The sequence below is a fragment of the Cibotium barometz genome, chromosome 56, assembly GCF_041138505.1.
Source record: "Cibotium barometz isolate CiBa-2024 chromosome 56, ASM4113850v1, whole genome shotgun sequence".
Lineage (NCBI taxonomy): Eukaryota > Viridiplantae > Streptophyta > Polypodiopsida > Cyatheales > Cibotiaceae > Cibotium > Cibotium barometz.
In genome coordinates, this window is record NC_141101.1 from 36,806,291 (window position 1) to 36,825,816 (window position 19,526).

The 19,526-nt window shown below is 42.3% G+C and overlaps 1 protein-coding gene across 1 annotated transcript; it reads left to right on the top strand.

Moving 5' to 3' along the window:
- The first annotated feature begins 1,488 nt into the window (after window positions 1–1,488).
- On the top strand, window positions 1,489–9,231 carry LOC147607176 (uncharacterized). Its single transcript, XM_086791177.1, has 4 exons — window positions 1,489–2,067; window positions 8,099–8,345; window positions 8,453–8,552; window positions 8,700–9,231. The coding sequence occupies exons 1-4, from the start codon at window positions 1,598–1,600 to the stop codon at window positions 8,987–8,989; spliced, it is 1,107 nt and encodes a 368-aa protein (XP_086647303.1). The 5' UTR covers window positions 1,489–1,597; the 3' UTR covers window positions 8,990–9,231.
- The last annotated feature ends 10,295 nt before the right edge of the window (window positions 9,232–19,526 follow it).

The following is a 19,526-nucleotide window of genomic DNA, read 5'->3' on the forward strand; positions in this document are numbered from 1 at the left end:
TTGTCACAACTAGACTGGGTTGGAATACAAGATGTATATGTATGCCAAGTTTGGTGCTTTCTTCAAACAAAAGTAAGTGCTTCGAGAGCTCCTTTTGTAGATATGTATGGCAAGCATGGTGTGTTCATATCACCCATTTGGACTGCTCTGTGCTGCTTATGTACCGGTCTCGTTCTTCTCGTTTTCGTCGGCCATTCTTGTCAGTCGTGATTTCAGATGGGAGCTTCTACATTGTTATGTGACTGGCATCTCTGCATGTTGTGCTGAGACTGCCTTCTGTACGTGCTTGTCGAATGACCGTGCTTCTCGACTTGTTCTGGAGAATCTTCGTGCGATGTTCTTCTGCAAGTGCTTGTACTTGTGGACCCGTCCTTCTTCTTGACATTTCTCCATGCTCGTGCTTCTCGTCGCGTTGCTGTCTTTTCTTTGGTTCTTGGAGATTCGTGCCCTACCTTCACCTTCCTATCGCAGGTTCCACATCATTTTGCATGTCCTTTTTTAATTGAATTCTCTTCATCTTGTCCATATTGTTGTGTGTGTTTATTTTTGTGGACTATTTGTCGCTTATTTAACGACCCTGCGTTGCTTGTTCAGTCACTCTCGCCTGCCTCCTAGAAGGAAACCACTTCATGACATTACCAATGTCAAGAAAGTTGATTGCGAGCCTTCTTCTTCCTCTTTGCTCTATCTTGAGGGAGAACCTTCCGCATTGACCATACCGAGGGCTGTAGCTCATCGACCGTCCTCTCAAGTCGTGACACCTCTGGAAGGGCCGTCCAGTGTTCGTAACCTTCATGCGGTGAAATAGAAAGCTCACTCCTTTGGTGCGTTTCTTTTCCTAACAACGTGTTTTATTCATGCTCCTTGCTGTACGTTTTTTTGGTAAGTGTGCTCAAAAGAAGTCTGCTTTCTGGGAGTTTATAAATGTTTTCTTTTTTATGACAACTGCCGTCACATCTGCTCACATTCCTCTATAATAAAGTTCACCTCCTTTTTTTTTGCCTTGTATTTCTTAGTCGTGGACCTTTGAAATTCTTCTTGACGTCATATATTGATCGGGCAACTAATTAATGCACACCAGATAAAAGCTCTCCTTCTCAACTTGCTGCCAATATATATATATTCGATCTGTCTATTACTAAAAACAATTAATCAACGACAAAAAAAGGACACGTTTCGTGCAATCTCGATATAGCCCCTCTTGCCCTTTCCACGATGATGGTGTGTCCGGTGGTTCTATTTTCGGAAGAGGATTATGTTAGGAAGTTCCTAAATATAACGAGATGCCATCACCGGATCGGCTTCGTCTCGCCTCCTGGGGAATGCGGTTGGCTTCGTTTTCCTCTTGGTCAAGTAGCTTTGATATATTGCAAGTCGGTTGTGGCAATTGCGTGTGTTGAGAGAGAGAGAGAGAGAGAGAGAGAGAGAGAGAGACCCAGTACTGTGAAGTTCATTTTTATTTTTTTTAATGGTTGATGCTGCTTTTTAGGCTGTGATCAGCGTAGTGAAAGCTGAGAGTACCGAGCCGTGTCTACAGGGTGAACTGGAATTGGGTTGATACAGATTTTATAATATTCAGATCAAAGAAGGTAGCAGTATGAACGTGGGGGGAGGCATCCTGTTGCGAACTGTTGCCCGAGCTGCCGGATCAACTGGGGCCAATCCGGTAGTGACACCTGCAGCATCGGCCACAGTCTTCTGCTCTGCTTGCAGCACAGGCCAACTCACACGGCCGTCGACGCTGAGGACGTCCACTAATGGCCGCCACGCCTCACTCTCACAGGAGGCTAACTCAGCGCACCAGTTAGAATTTGAAGAGTGGGAGTTTGCAGAGGAGGTGATCACAGATAGCAGCCCCCAGCAGCTACCGCCAACAAATCCCGACAGTAGCTGGCTTGTGTTTGCAGGGGCCGGGTCCGCCAACCCATCAATATCCAGCTCATGTCGTGCTACTGAAGAAGACCCTGCTGCTGCTCCATCCGACCATTGCTGGCACGTCTTCGGTCTGCCGCCATCCTTCGATGAAGCCAAAGAAGCGGCTTCGGAGCTTCAAACTGCCCTTGTCTCGTAAGCTGTTTACACACATTATCTTTTCTCTTCAAATTTTCTCATCGCTGCTTAATTACATATTGTTATATGGTAAGGGAAATTCAGATCTACATTTTTTCACCCTAGTTTCGATGTTCTCTCTCCCCCCCCCCCCCTCTCTCTCTCTCTATCTCTCCACAGATCAACCAAGCCTCTCCAGAGGGATACAGGAAGCTTCACGATGCTTACTTGCTTTTACTTGCGACATGCTATATAGATGCCACTGCATCATCATTCACCTTCAAACTGTGGTCAATCCAAAGTTACCAAAGGTGGAAACGGGTTTTACCCACATGAACTGCTGCTGCCTTCATACTTCATCATATTATATAATTGAAATAAGTTGAAGGTCCTCTTGTCCGTATTTTTGTGAGACAAGCTGAGCAGCTTGAGCAAGCTAGGTGGGTGGTTTTTGTATCTATAGTAAGATTGGTAAGTAAATTTGATTTGCGGAGGTGGTAAAGAGAGTCACATGACAACGATTTGTATGCATTTTCAATGATGGGTCTTTTGCTAGGTTGCCCTAGACATTTGGTATGTTTCTACTAGGTTTTCCTGGGCATGCCCTGTATTTATGGGATTCCCTTAGGGGCAAGCTTGTGTTTAGAGGGCGCAAACCCTTAGAATTTAGCGTGGTTTGACTCTTCTTCAATTCACCTCCTAGCCTTGGCCGTTGACTTCTCCAAGCGTGTAAATAAAGCCCCTGTTAATAAGTATGTCAGTGTGCTTCTTTTCTTATGTGTGCTTACGTGTACGTAATACGAATTGCTAGTCGCCATCACTGCCTATACGGACTGGTAGAATTGTTGTACGAAAAAGTAGCATGTCACCGTCTGCTGTACAACTGGACCTGCTGCTTGCCTGGGGTACGCCATTTAATCCCCGCCACCTAGGTCTGAGGCATCTTGGCCTCCTCTTATAGTCACTTCCTTATCCTCCAAGGTACACGGGGTGACGGGTTTCCACTTTCTCATTCAATACTCCCAAGGATGTCCTCTTGTGCCTCTTCCTCCTCTTTGTGGTGTGAAGGAATTTTTTGGCTTCCAAGGAGATTGGACTACAAGGCCTCAAGCTTCCTATCAGATCTCTGGAGGAGCTCCTCAAGTCAGAGTTTGTAGATGACAATGGCCTCTTACCTCTTTGAAGATGTGGGGTATCTCTAGAGCTTTGAAGATGTTTTGGGTTAGCTCATCCCCTACCCGGGTTGGCGATGAGTTGAGTGGTTCTAGTGGATTTCGAGAGGTACCCGAGTTCGTTATCTTTTCTGTGTGCCAAGTTGGGATTCACCTCAGAGCAAGAGCTTACTCCCCTTTTGAGCATTCGAAAGAAGCTTCTTTATAGGAACACGACTAGGCTCACTCATTGGTTGAGTAATGGTGGTGGCAAACCAGGTCCTCCTCTCTACCACGTGGTACATCACCTCCTGCGGTTGATTCGCAACTTCCTTTGGGCACGCAATGACAGTTACCGACATGGGCCAAGGTGGCATGGAGAGTCATCATTCAGCCTCGGTAGCCTTCAAGACTGATTTGCGGCTAGCCTCTTTCGAGCCTGGGACCACATTCGTTCTGCTCTTCACCAATCTCCCCCGGTTCTGGGCAAGGAGAGACTTCGACATTCACTATTTGGAACCCCTTGATTACGCTTCCTAGTGGCCACATGCTTGGCTCATGTCCTCTCTCCTCATGGGCCACATTGAGCAAGGGACGGGCTTAGTTTCTTGGAGAGGTTCATTTTAAGTCTGCTCTTGCCAGAGGCTCAGGAGAGGAGTCTAGTTGGGATCCAAGGCAGAGATAGACTCGTCCTCGACTCTATCCCTCTCGAGTGGCTTGTACTGGTCCAAGATCCATCGCCTTGTGATTGGTTAGGGGTTTTTACGAGAATATATATCCAAATGACAGTCCATGTTGCAAATGGAGGCACCCTAATGCCTTTCTCTATAGGACCATAGGGCAAATTGAGATGATCTTCCCCCCCCCCGCCCTCCCTCCCCCCTTTCTGACATAGGACCTTAGTAGCTACACTGTATAGAGGATGAGAGTGATTGGCTTTCATGACCATAGATGGCACATCGCAGCCCACCTCGCGCCAAAGAGTGCGCACTGACATGATCCCTTCACCCCCAAGGATGCCCCCGACATCCCGTTCTTTGAGTACACTGTGTCCATCTGGGCCGCCGTAGGATTTAGATGCCAAAGGTTGACAATACGCCACACCTGCAGCTTCACACTAGCAAGAAACATGGCATCTGCACACGGCTTTCCCGGTGATTTTTTGAAGCGGTTATGATAATTTTTGGACACAGAGAAGATTACTCTTTTCCTGTGGAATATATCACATATGAGCTTAAGAGTGGGCATCAGGCTAGTAGTTGGAAGTCGGCCGGTTCTTTGTTCTAGATGTGGACACCACCCTTTGGAGAGACAACGGCCTTGCCTTTGGGATTGTCCCAAGGTGCAGATCCTTCACACTTTCACCATGGATGAGGCATCAGCCCACACCATCACACCTAGAAGGCAGTTGCGTAGTAGCACTGGCCCTAGCACATGAGGAGTTAAGACGGGACCTCGCCCTTCTTTCCTCTCATCACAATATCATGACAACCATGTTATCAGCTACCCCTATTGGCAGGATCCAAAGATGAGTTTGATAACATAATGTGACTGCCCAACGAGCCCCTTTTAAGAGGTGTGAGATGATTAGCAGTAAAGCAGCATGGCACATTTGGCGTGCTCCGTTGATGAGTGAGGCCATAAGAGGGCATTATCACTCCACCTTCATGGCTAGTGAGAAGCTTCAAGGCAACTTCTAGCATATGTAGAAGCATTGAGAGGCTTTTTTGTGGATTTGGAGCAGTGGTCCTTTTAAGTTCAGAGACATTGAGGTTACTTGGCATTACAGGCCACTTGTTTAATTGTTCCTCCTTCCTTCCCCATTGTATGAGATAGCCTTCCATCGAAAGGCCAGCCACCACCAATGGGGTAGAGCTCCCCTCTATCCCCATTTGTTTTCTCGAGCCCCTCTGTCCTTGGTTGTTTTCTTGTCTCATGATTTGCGACTGGGTTGTCATGTACTTAGATGATTCGGTTGCATTTTTGGTAACTAATGGAAGGATTAACAAAATAAGGCCTCCTCTTGCATATCATAGGAGGATGATTTGTTCCCAACATTTATCTCCTCTGATCTCAAAAGGGCTATAAGGTCCTGAAAGTTTGGGAAATTTTTTCGAGTTCGGATGGATGTGAGAAATAGATTGTCTTTTTCAAGCCTATTCAAAGTGACTAACGCCAAGTCGTCATCATCAAACTGGTGCTCCAATAGAAGTGAGGGCATATGCAAGCCCTTCAGAAGCGTCAAGAGGCTTTCCTTATAATAGAAGTTAGGGCATCTACAAGCCCTTTAATCTTCAATGCATAATCATTGAAACATAGCTTATTTCTTGTACATGATGCATGTAGCTCTTTGTTTCGTTGTAGCTTCCTAGCCTTGTGTGAAAACCCCAAAGGATCTCCTCGTGGAACGCTCCTGGTACGAGATGCAAAACCTACAAACAAACAAAACAAACAAGAAGGGGGTGCAGGCCTGACTCACCTGCCAACCATGACAGCTGTGGGCAAGCCCATAGTCTTGGCTATCCCCACCGAGCCACGAGTTGACCTAACTAGGTTGACGTACCGACCAATCTCCACCTCGCGACATCCCATACCACAAAAAAAAGCTACCCTCGCGGGCCTCGAGATTGCTGTCGGCCTCTGCTGCGTAAAGCATGTGCACATCTGCACTAGATCTAGGCTCCAGACCATAGAGCTCTCACAAATCACGCGAGACTCTATATGACTAATGACTAAGCTTGGCCACCCTTTTATAGGCTCTTGGCCGATCATCGGGCGTCCACACTTGGGTGCCCGCCCGTCCATACTTGGGTGCCCGCCCGTTAGTCTATCCCTAACTCAGCTCGCCAATCAGCCCTAGCTTCAAGCTTCCCCAAACCTCGAAGCTAGTCTTGTGTGCGTAGCACACGGTAGATACACACTGTGCACATGACACCTTGGTACTCAAGCTATGGCAATGTCCCCTCATGTCGTGCCTACTGCTGTCGTTGTCCTTGACTAGTAGCTACATACATAGATTTGCCTCTAAATCAAAGGGAAAGAGATGGAGTTACGCTTTGATACCATGAGAAGAGTGTGTGGGAGTGGGTGAACTTGCTCCTTGTTGTGCAAGAGCTTTCTTCTTCACACAGACACAAGAATAGACAAGCACACAACAAAGTGTTGGGAATCAATGTCTTACCCATGTGTGAAAGGCTTCTAAGTTTAGTCAAATATGTGGTGGTATGTGCGTGTGTGAACATCCCTAAAAATGGTGTGAACACTCATTTGTGTGTGTGTGAACCACCTCTTAAGAGGAGAGAACAATCTTTGTGTGTGATGACATAAGCAATGATATCAGGGAGAAGAATCTTTGTACTTAAAGGTGCATGTACTTCATTGAAAATATCAACTAATCACATCATTTGAGTCGTGTTGAATCTCTCTCTCTCTAGCTTGTCTCTTTCTATCTCTAACTCTCCCTGTCGACTCCTATGCAGTAGCCATGGCATTCACCTTCAATTTCCCATAGGTAGTTGTGTAAACCCTACCCCCCAGCCTCTATCCATGAGTTGGTATTAGAGCCATTTGTAGCCTTATACCAATGACCAACACTAGCTTTGCTCGCTATCTGCATACCCCCTAGTACCTACTAGTCGAGGTTCACCTGTGGCGCCACCTGCTATTGCTGGCAACCCTCAACACTGCTGAATCCACGTTGTCCACATGTGAAGTATCAACTTTCAACTACAAGATTGTGAGAGAAATTATTTATTGACGAGTGATTGGCATTTTGGAGTGCTTCAAACAAAGCCATTTGGGAGTTCACCATTTCAAGGAAGATTTATAGCTTTTGGTGTTCAAAGATTTATAACTTTTGGTGTTCACACACACTTATTAAAGTGTGGACGTTTTTATTAAGTGGGCATAGGACACTGAAGGCTAAGGGGCGCCCACATGAGTAGTCTTGTCTTTTGGACATACACAAAAGTGCTGCAAGTTGTCTCCTCAGAAAGGCTTTCCAAGTAGTCACCTCTAAATTGGGATAGATCTCAAGCTCTTGAGTTTGTCTTATTGACACGATGGAAAGGAGACTGGGCCTGCCGCCCGTCGTCGGCTACTTTTTGGGGCACCGGTGCGAGTTCCGGCCCCTTTTTTTTTTCCAAAAAACCATATTTGTTTTACATTATAACACATATCTTCAGCCAACTAAGCATCAACCATGGTGTAGTGTAGTAGTAGGTGCATTGGGTGGGTAGGAGGAGGTTGCAAGTTTGAATCTTGAAGAGAGAGAGAGAGAGAGAGAGAGAGAGAGAGAGAGAGAGAGAGAGAGAGAGTGTGTGTGTGTGTGATCTGTGTGTGATGTAAGAGTGTGTAGGAGAGAGTCAGTGAGAGAATTCCGGTCACTGGAAAAGTGCGAGTTGGCCATTGCATGTGTAAGTGTGTGTGTGCCAATGGGCTAGAGAGAGAGAGAGTGTGCATGTGTGTGTGATGTAAGAGTGTGTAGGAGAGAGTTAGTGAGAGAATTTCGGTCACTGGAAAAGTGTAAAGTGTGAGTTGGCCATTGGAAAAGGAGAGTTGATCGCAAAATTGCGAGTGTGTTCACCCGTGTGTGTGTGTGTGTGTGTGTGTGTGTGTGATCTGCGTGTGTGTAAGAGTGTGTATGCCAATGGGCTAGAGAGTGTGTGTATGGGCTAGAGAGAGAGAGTGTGTGTGTGATCCTAGATAGAGTGCGTGTGTGTGTGTGTGTGTGTGTGTGTGTGTGTGATCCATGTGTGATGTAAGAGTGTGTGGGGGGGAGAGTGATGTAAGAGTGTGTAGGAGAGAGAGTGAGTCTGCATATACTGGAATATTTTTGTGGCCTTATTAAACTCAGGGTTGCTAACGTTATTCATGAAGAGAAGTGTTGTTGCATACAGATCACATATTTCAGCTACAGGTGACATTGAAAGTGCCTCCTCTAGCTCCTTGACATTAGAGTATGGCAGCCTCTTTACTTCTACAGCAAATAATTATGAGGACAATGATGCGGAGCAGCAGTCGCATTGTGGATCTATTGAGTGGGTGGAACCCCAGCTCTTCATGTCTGAACGTGGGATGGCTCAAGTTGCAAGCAGCCCAGTGCATGCGGCATTTCAGCTGCTGCAGAGCGACCCTAATGTCAAGGTACTGCTTTTTTATAGTTCTGAAAGTGTCAGATGCTTATAACATACAGGGAAATAATGTATATATCCTTGGAGCCTCATAGTCCTCTTGTTGCATGCAAAGTACAGGGCGCAGTAATATCCATTGTTTCGGACCCAGATGTATGGCATGCAATGATGAAAAACGAGAGAGTGCGGGAACTGAAGCGCATATTTCAAGAATCTCAAGGTAGTCGTCTTCCCTGTGCAACAATGCTTGTACCAAGATCACTTAAGACAGCTTAATATTGAATGCAAATCAGGATTTAGAGTACAGGTATGTCACTATTAATATCTTAGGGAGGTGATGTTTAATTGTGCGGGGGTTTTTATCTAGGTTCTGGAAAAGGCGCCAGCTCAGCTGAGCAGCAGCCGTCTCATGCTAAGCATGATTGGATCAGTGGTGTCTCAGACCTGCTCCATTCTATTATTGCGAGGTCAAAGCAAGTAGTCTTCAAAGTGCAAGAGGATATATCCCGGATTATAAGGAGCATCGTTGCTCTCTTGAGCAAGGGATGCCAGTTAGAAAAAGATGATGATGATCCTTTTCACAAGACTTTGAGTTCTACCATGATGCTTGCTGTCTTAGTGCTTGCAATTGTGCTTATCAAGAGGATGCAAGCATGAGCCAGTCAACTTCACAGAGGGAGGGTGGGGGTGCAGAGTACTGCGTCCTTGTTGAGTGACTGCTATGAATAGCAAATTCGTCGAAAATAAAGTGAGTTTAGGTTAGATGATTAGTCCTTTGTATATAGATCCTGTGAAACAGCAAATTTGTCGAAAATAAAGTGTGGGTGTGGTGTTAGTGATCCACATGTAATCGGGTGAATTCTTAGGTGAGGAATATCGTTTTCAGTCTCTTTGCTCAAGTTTGTAAGGCGTGTGTACTACATGCGTGTGTGTGTGTGTGTAAGTTCGTGAAGAAGTGCGTGATTCTGACATAGTGTCGCACTTGCGGCTAGGTCTTAAGAAGAAGAACTAACTCCTACATTGCATGCGCACATTGGTTCTCTACAGTGATGCCATCTTCATTAATGTCCCACTCAGAACACCAACTTTACTTATAAATTTAATGATTATGCGTCATGTGGTTTGATCCGGAGTACCAAGATGGGCCTCTTATTCCCGAGGGTCCAGCATCAAAAGTCGAGCAAATCGATTGGCCGTGGCGTATCAATGTGACATCAGTTGATGGTGGGGGGTGTTAAAATTCCAATTTGTTCTTATGTGATGTTATGTTGTCTTTACATAAAGAAATACATGTTGGTCTTGCGTGTCTTTGTTCCACCTTGTTAATTTTATCAACAATAACAAGTCCATAGTGAAGCTTGTCTTCCAATGGGATTAAGTCCATCCTTTTGGATTGCATGGTGGCAAGTGATTGGTGATGTTGGAGTAAGAAGGATATCTAATTCCTTCATTTTTGTTATGTAAAGGCTTCAAAAATTGGTGGTTCTAGTACTATCTCTCAATATGGGATCGACACTTTTTTTTTAGTGGAACCACTTTCTCATTAGAAAAAACAAATACATTCATAGTTGACCCAATGGGAGGCGCACCGCCTAACAAGATGCACTGGCAATATGCCTTCGTTTTGCAAAAGAGATCCCACTCGGAATACCCCAACCAAACATCTCCATAGAAACAATCGGTGCTTTGATGGTCAGTCCACTCTTCCAAATTCTTTTCAATGCAGCTTTCCACCGTACAAGAGATTTTGACATATGCCAAAGGCGATTCATGATCCTCAATCCATGGAGGTGGTAGTAGCTGCCTATAAACCTTGGCCGTAAGCAATTGGGCAAAAGGCACAGAGTATATCATGGAAGCTGTATATCAAAACACTAATCTTGAAGTCCATCTCCTCACACGAATTGGGATTGGTTGAAACGGCTGCATCATTCCCAAAATGACCCTCTAGATTAGCATGTGATGCATCCCCAAATTACATTGACTCATTTTCATCCATGATATCATGTATGACAATTTGCAATGTAGACAGATTGTATGACAAAGCAAGTGGTTTGATCAAATACCCTACTCCAATGAATACTCTGCAAACAACATTGAGCTACCCCGATTCGGAGGCATACTAGACCATTGTAAATGACAATATATAGGTTGCCAATCTTGAATGAGAGTAGTCGAATATGAAGACCTGGAATACGACCAGTGAAATGCCCAAAGACTCATCATCATAATTGATAATCCAATGCTCATATGCATTTGTGTGCATGTTAGTGCACATAGCTCCCAACATGCATGTCCATGGCTTGACTTGCTCTATAAATGTAGGTGTAGAAGAGTGGCCTTCCTTGCCAGTATATGATAATGAATATTAAGGACATTGAGCCCACCATGCATTTTAGGCAAACATATGAGCTGAATATTAAGGACATTGAGCCCACCATGCATTTTAGGCAAACATATGAGCTCTTGCCTTAGCAAACGTAACCCTTTTCTATCCTCTTTGGATTTCCATAGGCATTCGATTACTTTAGACATGAAATTGTCAATCTATTTGTGCGATCAAGGTAGTAACGAAAGATAAAACTGGGAATATGCCATTATTATTGAATGCACTATGCACAATCACACATGTAGAGGCCATGTAGATAATTTCCAATATTCTATTTTAGAGTGCATCACCCATTGATTCTCATCCTTCAAAGACAAATTCCAACCAATGGGATAACCTAGATGCTTGACTATCTCATCAGGTAGCAGGATCTGACCTAGCCGCACAAAATCATAAGTTTTCAAAGGACGCAACTCTGATTTTTCAAAATCTACATGTAATCCTGCAGCCAAACAAAGAGGGATAATGCTTTCATGACAGTCCTTAGATCAGCCTCTGTATTCTTGGGGAAAAAGAAAGAGTCATTAGCATATGCTTGCGCCACAAATCACCATGGAGAGACCATGTAGCTGCCCATCTTGTGGTAGTTTGTCCATGTCAAGGAGCATCGAGTGAGTCACAATGGCATACAATAACGCACTAAGCAAACAACGCTGTGGAACAAATTTCCCAAGACGCTTAGAGGCTGAAAGTTCTCCACCTAAAATGCATTTAGTTGTTCCCTCTTGGTAAAGCCAAAAGATGAAATTTTTCATTCTAGGCCTAAAGCCCATTTTGTTCATTACGCGGGCTATAAAGTCCCAATGCACTGTATCAAAAGCCTTGGCTATGCCCAACTGCATGATGAGAACATCTTGTTGTGCGAATACTTGGCATATTCAATGCCAATACATGCATTTGCTATATTGTCAATGATTTGTCTTCTAGGGACAAATCCATATTGCACTGGATGCAAACTTGCATGTAGGACACCCTTTATTTATTCTATTAATAAGGATCTTGGTGACCAATTTATATATGATAGGCATTAAAGAGATAGGACACTAATCCGATATAGCTTCACAAAGCTAGTTTTGGGCAGTAATTTCAGCATGCCTTCTTTCTATGATCATGGCAACTGTCTAACATTCCAGGAGTGATTCACCTTAAGTAAAATTGGCGATTTCAAAATATTCCAAAACATTTGTTGAAAGAACTCCACAGTCAAGCCATCCCAGCATGGGGACTTTCGTTTGCCTAGACCTTTTATACAGTGGCATACAATTCTTCATCTGTAAAGGGCTCATCCATATTGTTAGCCTCTTAGCGTGTGATGACAGGCATAACCTATTTATAAGAACAGTTCTCGTGCATCAAGAGCCTCCCTCTAAAGTGGGAGAGGGGTAGCAAAAATGCGAGAAAAGTATTCATGGCAGGCATCCGCAAGCTGTGTTTTTGGGCATGTCCAAGTACCATATGTTCTTTTGACTCTTGCAATGCATTGTTTTTGTCTAGAAGTGTGTAAGCCTTTGTAAAAATATTTTGATGAGCCACCTTTATCAAGTATGGCTTCTGTCTCGCCCTAGTTTGCCATTTATTAAGCTTACGTTCATCATTATGGCAAAGACAATTTTCAGCTTGCGTTAACCGCTCTTGTTCATCATTATTCAGCTCTCTAAACTGGCTGATTTCAGTGTACTCTTGCACTACAATTTTTTCTTGTTTTATTTGTCTTGTATTCTCTCCCATGTACCACCTACCATAGTCCTGTATCACACCTTGCATTCACTTGCATTCACTGTACAAAGTTGAACCAATCAATATTTATATCCTCTTGCATGTGCATGAGAAGGGGATGTAAAGCTGTGCGTAGCAAATCAGTGAAATGAGCATGTGGCAAATAAATGTTATTAATCATAAGTAGCCTTTTATAAGGTAACGGACAATCATTGTCAGCCATGCCAAATTATAGACCAAGATATATCGAAGAATAATCAGAGAAGCACAATGTGTAATGAATCCACATTTCACATGTGTATGCATCATAGTGAGCATTTAGAAGATACCATATGTCCAAGCATGCCCAATAATGCAAAACAACATTATGATGAAAAGTATAACCCTTTGAATGTAGCATGAGCTATGTCCACAATGCATCCAAAGAAGCCATTGTGTGAGTCCAATCTTGCTTTTCAGAACACATCATTTGAGAGCGGTGAGAGGTGTCATCATGAAAGTTGGGCGAATCATTGAAATCCCCCGTAATAAAAGCATTTGAAATCCATGAATATGTGCGTAAGAGGTTGTATCATGAAAGTCGGGCAAATCATTGAAATCCCAATTTGAAATCCATGGATATGTAATAAAAGCATTTGAAATCCATGGATATGTGCGTAAGGAGAACCATCCTAGCTCTATATGCTAAGGTTTGCGATGCATAAACACTGACAAATTCACGAAGCTCTCTTGCAAACAATCATACATTGCACCACAAGCCAACGACTAGCCAACAACTATTTGGATCATTGTAAGCCAGTATAGGCTATAACTCATGCTTAACCATTATAAGGGTACCAAAAAAAAGCTTGGGTTCCTGCATAGAAAATATGATATCTAGAGAAGACTCCTTGTCTTTCAACAAAATTGTGCTGATTATGTTCTTGCAAACAAACCACATGGGGATGCATCACAGATGCTTTGTATATTGTAAGTAAAGCACCTGATTGCTATGAACATATTTACCATTGACAAATTCACGGAGCTCTCTTGCAAACAATCATACATTGCACCACAAGCCAACGACTAGCCAACAACTATTTGGATCATTGTAAGCCAGTATAGGCTATAACTCATGCTTAACCATTATAAGGGTACCGAAAAAAAGCTTGGGTTCCTGCATAGAAAATATGATATCTAGAGCTCCTTGTCTTTTAACAAAATTGTGCTGATTATGTTCTTGCAAACAAACCACATGGGGATGCATCACAAATGCTTTGTATATTATAAGTAAAGCACCCGATTTCTATGAACATATTTACAATTGCATGGCAGCCTGACTACTCAAGTCACCATGCAAAGAGCGTTCTACAACTTGAACATCAATTGTATTTGTATACAACGAATTTTCTGCACCATGAACAAAGAATCACCTCTCACACTACTGCTAACCTACTCTTGTAATATTGCCTGAAATGTCAGGCACTAGAGTAGCCGAACCAGATGTAGAAGCTCCCTCTGTCCAGTTACTAGAGACTAGAGGCCTTTGTCTAAGAGTTATTGTTTTTTGGGAGTCTGCCATGCATCAGAATCAAGTACGTCTTTATCTTTTGCATTTTACCACAAATGAGAGCCTGTCAAGGCAACCTTTTCTTTTCCTTTATATAGGCTTGCATGCTGTAAGTGAGTTACATTCTTCCCCTTTTGAGTTTGTACTGAAGGCGTAGGAGCAGTTTGAGGAGAGGGCATGACCACAATAAAAGCAGTGAACATTTTGATTGCATATGTCCAAACTTTTTACAAGTGAAACAAGAATCCACAAAATTTTCCCATTTAAGCTTTAAAAAACATGTTGGGATTCCTTGCATTTCAACATCCATCGCTACCCTGTCAGGGGTTTGTTTATCTGTATCCCCAAAGGATACAAAATCTGTTTACACTAACAGAGGATCTAGGAGGGCACACAACCTTACCTAGTGATTCAGCCAAAAAAGATAATGTAGGGTGCACATAGACCGGGAGATCCATACAACACCTGTTCTTGATAAAATTTTGATAATCCTTGGTGGACGACCAAGGGTAAACATGCCCCATTTACTGTCCAAAGAACAAAGACAACTTTTCTAACAGCATTTGTTTATTCTTAGATTCAATGAGAATCACCTCATAAAATCTCTTGGTGTAGCTCCTTCCACAAAGCAACTCCCAAGCATGGCTTTTATCCATTGACCAACATCTGCTATACTGCAGCAGAGCAACCAGCAGGCATTTTACCAAGGGAAAAAAGAATTACTGCTTTTTGTGGACAATCTCATTTATAGGGTTCAAAGAGAACATGACCCGAGATTTTTAAACAAAAATCAAGCACATGCACATCTCGTGCTTGTCGAAAAAACCTTCCTCGAGAGTGTCGTAGAACTCCTACAGTTCTGGATTGTCACAGCGGAGAGGCTGCAAGTCATAATGTAATTGTCTGGGTTTGGGATCAACAGACAATTCCCTTCTATGATAAGTAGCTATAGGTTGTGCCATGAAGGAAGGGAAAGGAAAACACACGCAACAGACACAAAATATACAAGACATCACACACAGACACACAAGCCTGAAAGAGAAGGTGGAGATGAAGCAAACAAGAAGAGAGAGGTGCAGCAAAGAAGAAAACATGAGCCAAAGAAGAGACAATTATAGGGAACCGGCGAAGGACAAGATCAAGAGAAAAAATTAGGACGCACAAGTGAATAGAAAGAAGATAAACATGCACACACACACACAGACAGACACAACCGTGTTAGGAAGAGAAGATTCGGCAAGAAGAGAAGGAAATAGCGAGCAAGAACAGGACACACAAGCACAAGGCCGGACTAGAGGACTGACGGGCAGGTAGACAGTGTGCTAGACCAGATGAAGGAAAGTGACTGGAGAGCACAACATTCAACGAGCTATGCAATGTTCTCTTTTAGCCTACACACACACTCACACTCACACACACACACTCTCACTCACGCACAACATTCAACGAGCTATGCAATGTTCTCTTTTAGCCTACACACACACTCACACACACACACTCTCACTCACACACACACACTCTCTCTTTTAGCCTACACACACACACTCACACTCACACACACACACACTCTCTCTCTCTCTCACTCACTCACTCTCACACACACACACGCATGCATGCATGCATGCACACATAGAAGCTCCTCAAATTGAGCTACGAATTAAAAATTTTAAGGCTTTAATATTACATAACTATTCTATATCTACAAAAATGATTGTCCTGAAGTTGCCAAACACATTGAGAAATTTAAGCTCATAACTATTTAATATCCTCAAATATTATTATCCTTGCATAGGTATCATCACAAACTTGTGTACATGTCAATTTTTTAAAGGTGGTTAATTTTGAATAATTTTATCTTTACCTCTTCACACAATTTTTGAAGTCTATCTCTCCAGTTATAGCTTTGATCAAGAAACTTCAATAAGTAAGTGTAGGGTTTTTTTTCCCTCTATGTAATTGCAAGCTTATGTGGGAGGGTAATCCTTACCGATCATGTGGAACCTCACACATCATTATATATCTTGCACTTATATACAACTTGAAAAAATTAAGCTTCTCGATCTAAGTTATGGCTTGAGAGATATGGACCTTCAAATATTAGAGTGTTAAGGAGAATTTAAAAATACAAAAAACAAGAACCTATGGTATATTTATAGTCTTCTTATCTAATTCATTTGCATCTATTTAGAGAGAAAGGGGAGAAGAAGAAGAAGAAGAAGAGAATGTGCTAGTTTGATAGATAGATAGGAAGATACACACATACACACACATAAGGCACACCACAAGATCTTAGGTGGAGAGTACTAGTTGTGGATTAGGTGTTTGCATTAGCTAGAATGGCCGAATGAGCCCTATGACCTAATTTTTAACTATGGCCGCCCAAGAGTGTAAACCCTAGAAGCCACACATAAAAGGCAAAATGTAACTCACCACACACACACACACACACATACACACATATGTATGTATGTATGTACACGCACATAACATATATATAAATATATACATATATAGATACATACATACATATATATGTATGCGTGTGTGTGTGTGTGTGTGTGTGTGTGTACATATACATATGCATATGCATATGTGTGTGTGTGTGTGTGTGTGTGTACATATACATATGCATATGTATATGTATTTTATTTTTATTTTTTTTTCAGAAAGAGACTTCTATTAAGTATGAGAAAAACTTTCAACAATCACAGCTATAAGCCGGAAGAGAATAGAATCACCCCAATATGTAAGGTGATTTCAACCACTGAGGAGCATCATGATGCCATGTAATACATGTGGTCCTAGAGGATGCCATGGTCCCATTCCCGCATAAATATACACGCTTCGCCTGCGCAGAACGAGAGGGCCCCTGAATGCGAGCCCAAGTAGCCATAAGAGTGTGGATGATATGTATTTGTATGTGTATATGTATGTATATACATATATGTATATATATGTATGTATGTATGTATATACACACATACATATACATATATGCATATACATACATATACACATATATACATATACACATACATACATACATATATACATATATACACACATACCTACGTATACACACATATATATATACATACATATACACACACATATATAGATAGATATATATATACATACATACATACACATATACATACATAAATACATACACACACATATATATGACATACATGCATGCATGCATGCATGCATGTATGTATGCATATACACATACACACACATATAGATACGTACATATATAGTTTTTTTTAGTAATGATATATTACTAGTAGGAAACCTCAGTGCGAGCTAAAAACCCACAAAGAAATATAATGCCTCAACATTTGGAAAGAGTGTAAAGGATGCTTCATCAACTCCCACCATTCCTAAATATCCAATTGTCTATGGAAGTGGTGCAAAGCAAAATTACAGATTTGGTTCTAATCCTTCAAAAATTTGGTTCTAATCCTTCAAAAATTTCAAGCGGGGATGGAAAGTCGTCCAATGGAGCTATTAAGAGAATTTTTCTGAAGTAAGACCGTATTAATGGGTTGAGGAGCAAAGGTATTTACTACAAATGTGGTGAGAAGTGGCATAGAGAGCACTTAAGTCATGTAAGGCTAAGAATGTCACTATCAACATGGTTCTCTCGGAAGTAATTGAAGAAGAACCTGAGGAAGACAATGAGGCATGCAAAGACTATGATGATGGTTTTCCTACACCTATGTGTACTAAAGAAGGATCAAGCATGAATCCCACTTTATGCACTCTCTCTCATGATTCCTATGTAAGATTAAAGGGTGCAAATGCTCTTAAGACGCAACACATTTTTGTCAATGGTAGAGTGGCTTATGCTTTGGTGGATGATTTCACTAGAGATCATACTCGTATATTACAACAAGTCCATGAATCTATAGGTAGATCCCAAACAAAATATACTAATCAAGCAAATAAGAAGTACACATAGCTTTGTCAATGCAAAGTCATTGTGCATTCTCAAATTACAACCCACATCTTTGGCAACTTTACATGAAGTACAAGTGGCAAATGGGGCATTTATGGATTGCACAATGTTGTGTCATAATGTGAACCTAGAGCTCTCACAAGATTACACATGCAAAGCTTATTTATTAGTTCTTGACATGGAGCCCATTGATATGGTTTTGGGATGTGCTTAGCTCTCAAGTCTTGGCTCTTTTACCATGAATTTGGAGCAAGGTTTCATGCGGTTTAAGCATGGGGAAAAGGGTACCACATTGGTGAATGTTAATGCATCAAATCTCACTATGATCACATCAATGCTACCCAGCTCAAGAGAGACCCCAAGGAAATAGGTTATGTGTATGTGTTACATCTTTACAAGGAAGAGAGCAGTGATGATAAACAAGGGAGATATGCTTGAGAGCATGAGGAAATTGTTGGATGCATTACCATGCCCAAGTGCTTTGCCACCAAAGAAGGAATTCCATCATGAAATAGAGCTTGAGCCTAATGCTAGCCCATCAATAAGCCACCATATCGATTGTCAAAAGTGGAGAAAGATAAAGTGGTAAGGTAAGTACAAGAGTTGATGGGGATATAGGTTGGGTGGAACCAAGTCAATCTCCATCTCTTATACTTCTTGTGAAGAAAAAAGATGGTACCTTTTGGATGTGTGTGGACTATAGCGACTTGAACAAGATCCCTATCAAAAATCAGTATCCCATACCATGGATATATGATCTTTTGGATGAATTGAAAGATGCATGTTTCTTCACAAAGATTGACTTAAGATCCAACTACGACCAACTAAGGGGATAAAGAGTGGTGATGAGTATAAAACGGCATTTAGGATCAAGATAGGTCTTGAGATATTGATGAAAAACAGGTAGAGGGAGAGGAGACACACACACAAGAGCAAACCCTAATGTATTAAGCAAACCCTAACCATAGAGGGAAGCCATCTCCCTTCTCACACAATGCATAAAACCATGATCCCTAATCTACAACACACTACATGTGTTGTGTCCACACACTGCTAACCCTAGCTAATGTCCACACACTATGACCAGCTGGATGCGGTCATTTATGTCTCACACATGTTACTACCTAACATGCCATCACATAGTGCAACCAGCACAAGCTGACATCATCAAGCTTGAATCTCATCAACCTCTCTCAAGCTCATGATGATGTACTGCCATAGATGAAGATGTAGATGAGCTTGGGCTATCAAAGCTCTCAACACTCCCCCTCAAGCTCATCCCATGTACTCCCAACATAGTACGGAAGTACTCAAACTTCTCCCTGCTAAGTGGCTTTGTAAAGATGTCGGCCACCTGCTCTTCAGTCTTCACATACTGCAAATCCACTGTACCATCCAACATTTTCTCTCTGACAAAATGATATTGGACCTTTATATGTTTGGTCCGCGTATGAAAAACTGGATTCTTGGCCAACTGTATGCTGCTCATGTTGTCACAATGAATGACAACCTTGCCATCAATAGGCTCACCTAAATTAGCCACCAAAGAGACTCTTTAACCATACTCCTTCACATG

Excerpts from the sequence above, each read along its gene's own strand:
- LOC147607176 (XM_086791177.1), top strand. The coding sequence starts at position 1,598 with ATGAACGTGGGGGGAGGCATCCTGTTGCGAACTGTTGCCCGAGCTGCC. Across the intron at positions 2,068-8,098 it reads CTTCAAACTGCCCTTGTCTC|ATCACATATTTCAGCTACAG; the intron begins GTAAGCTGTTTA and ends TGTTGCATACAG. Across the intron at positions 8,553-8,699 it reads CATATTTCAAGAATCTCAAG|GTTCTGGAAAAGGCGCCAGC; the intron begins GTAGTCGTCTTC and ends GTTTTTATCTAG.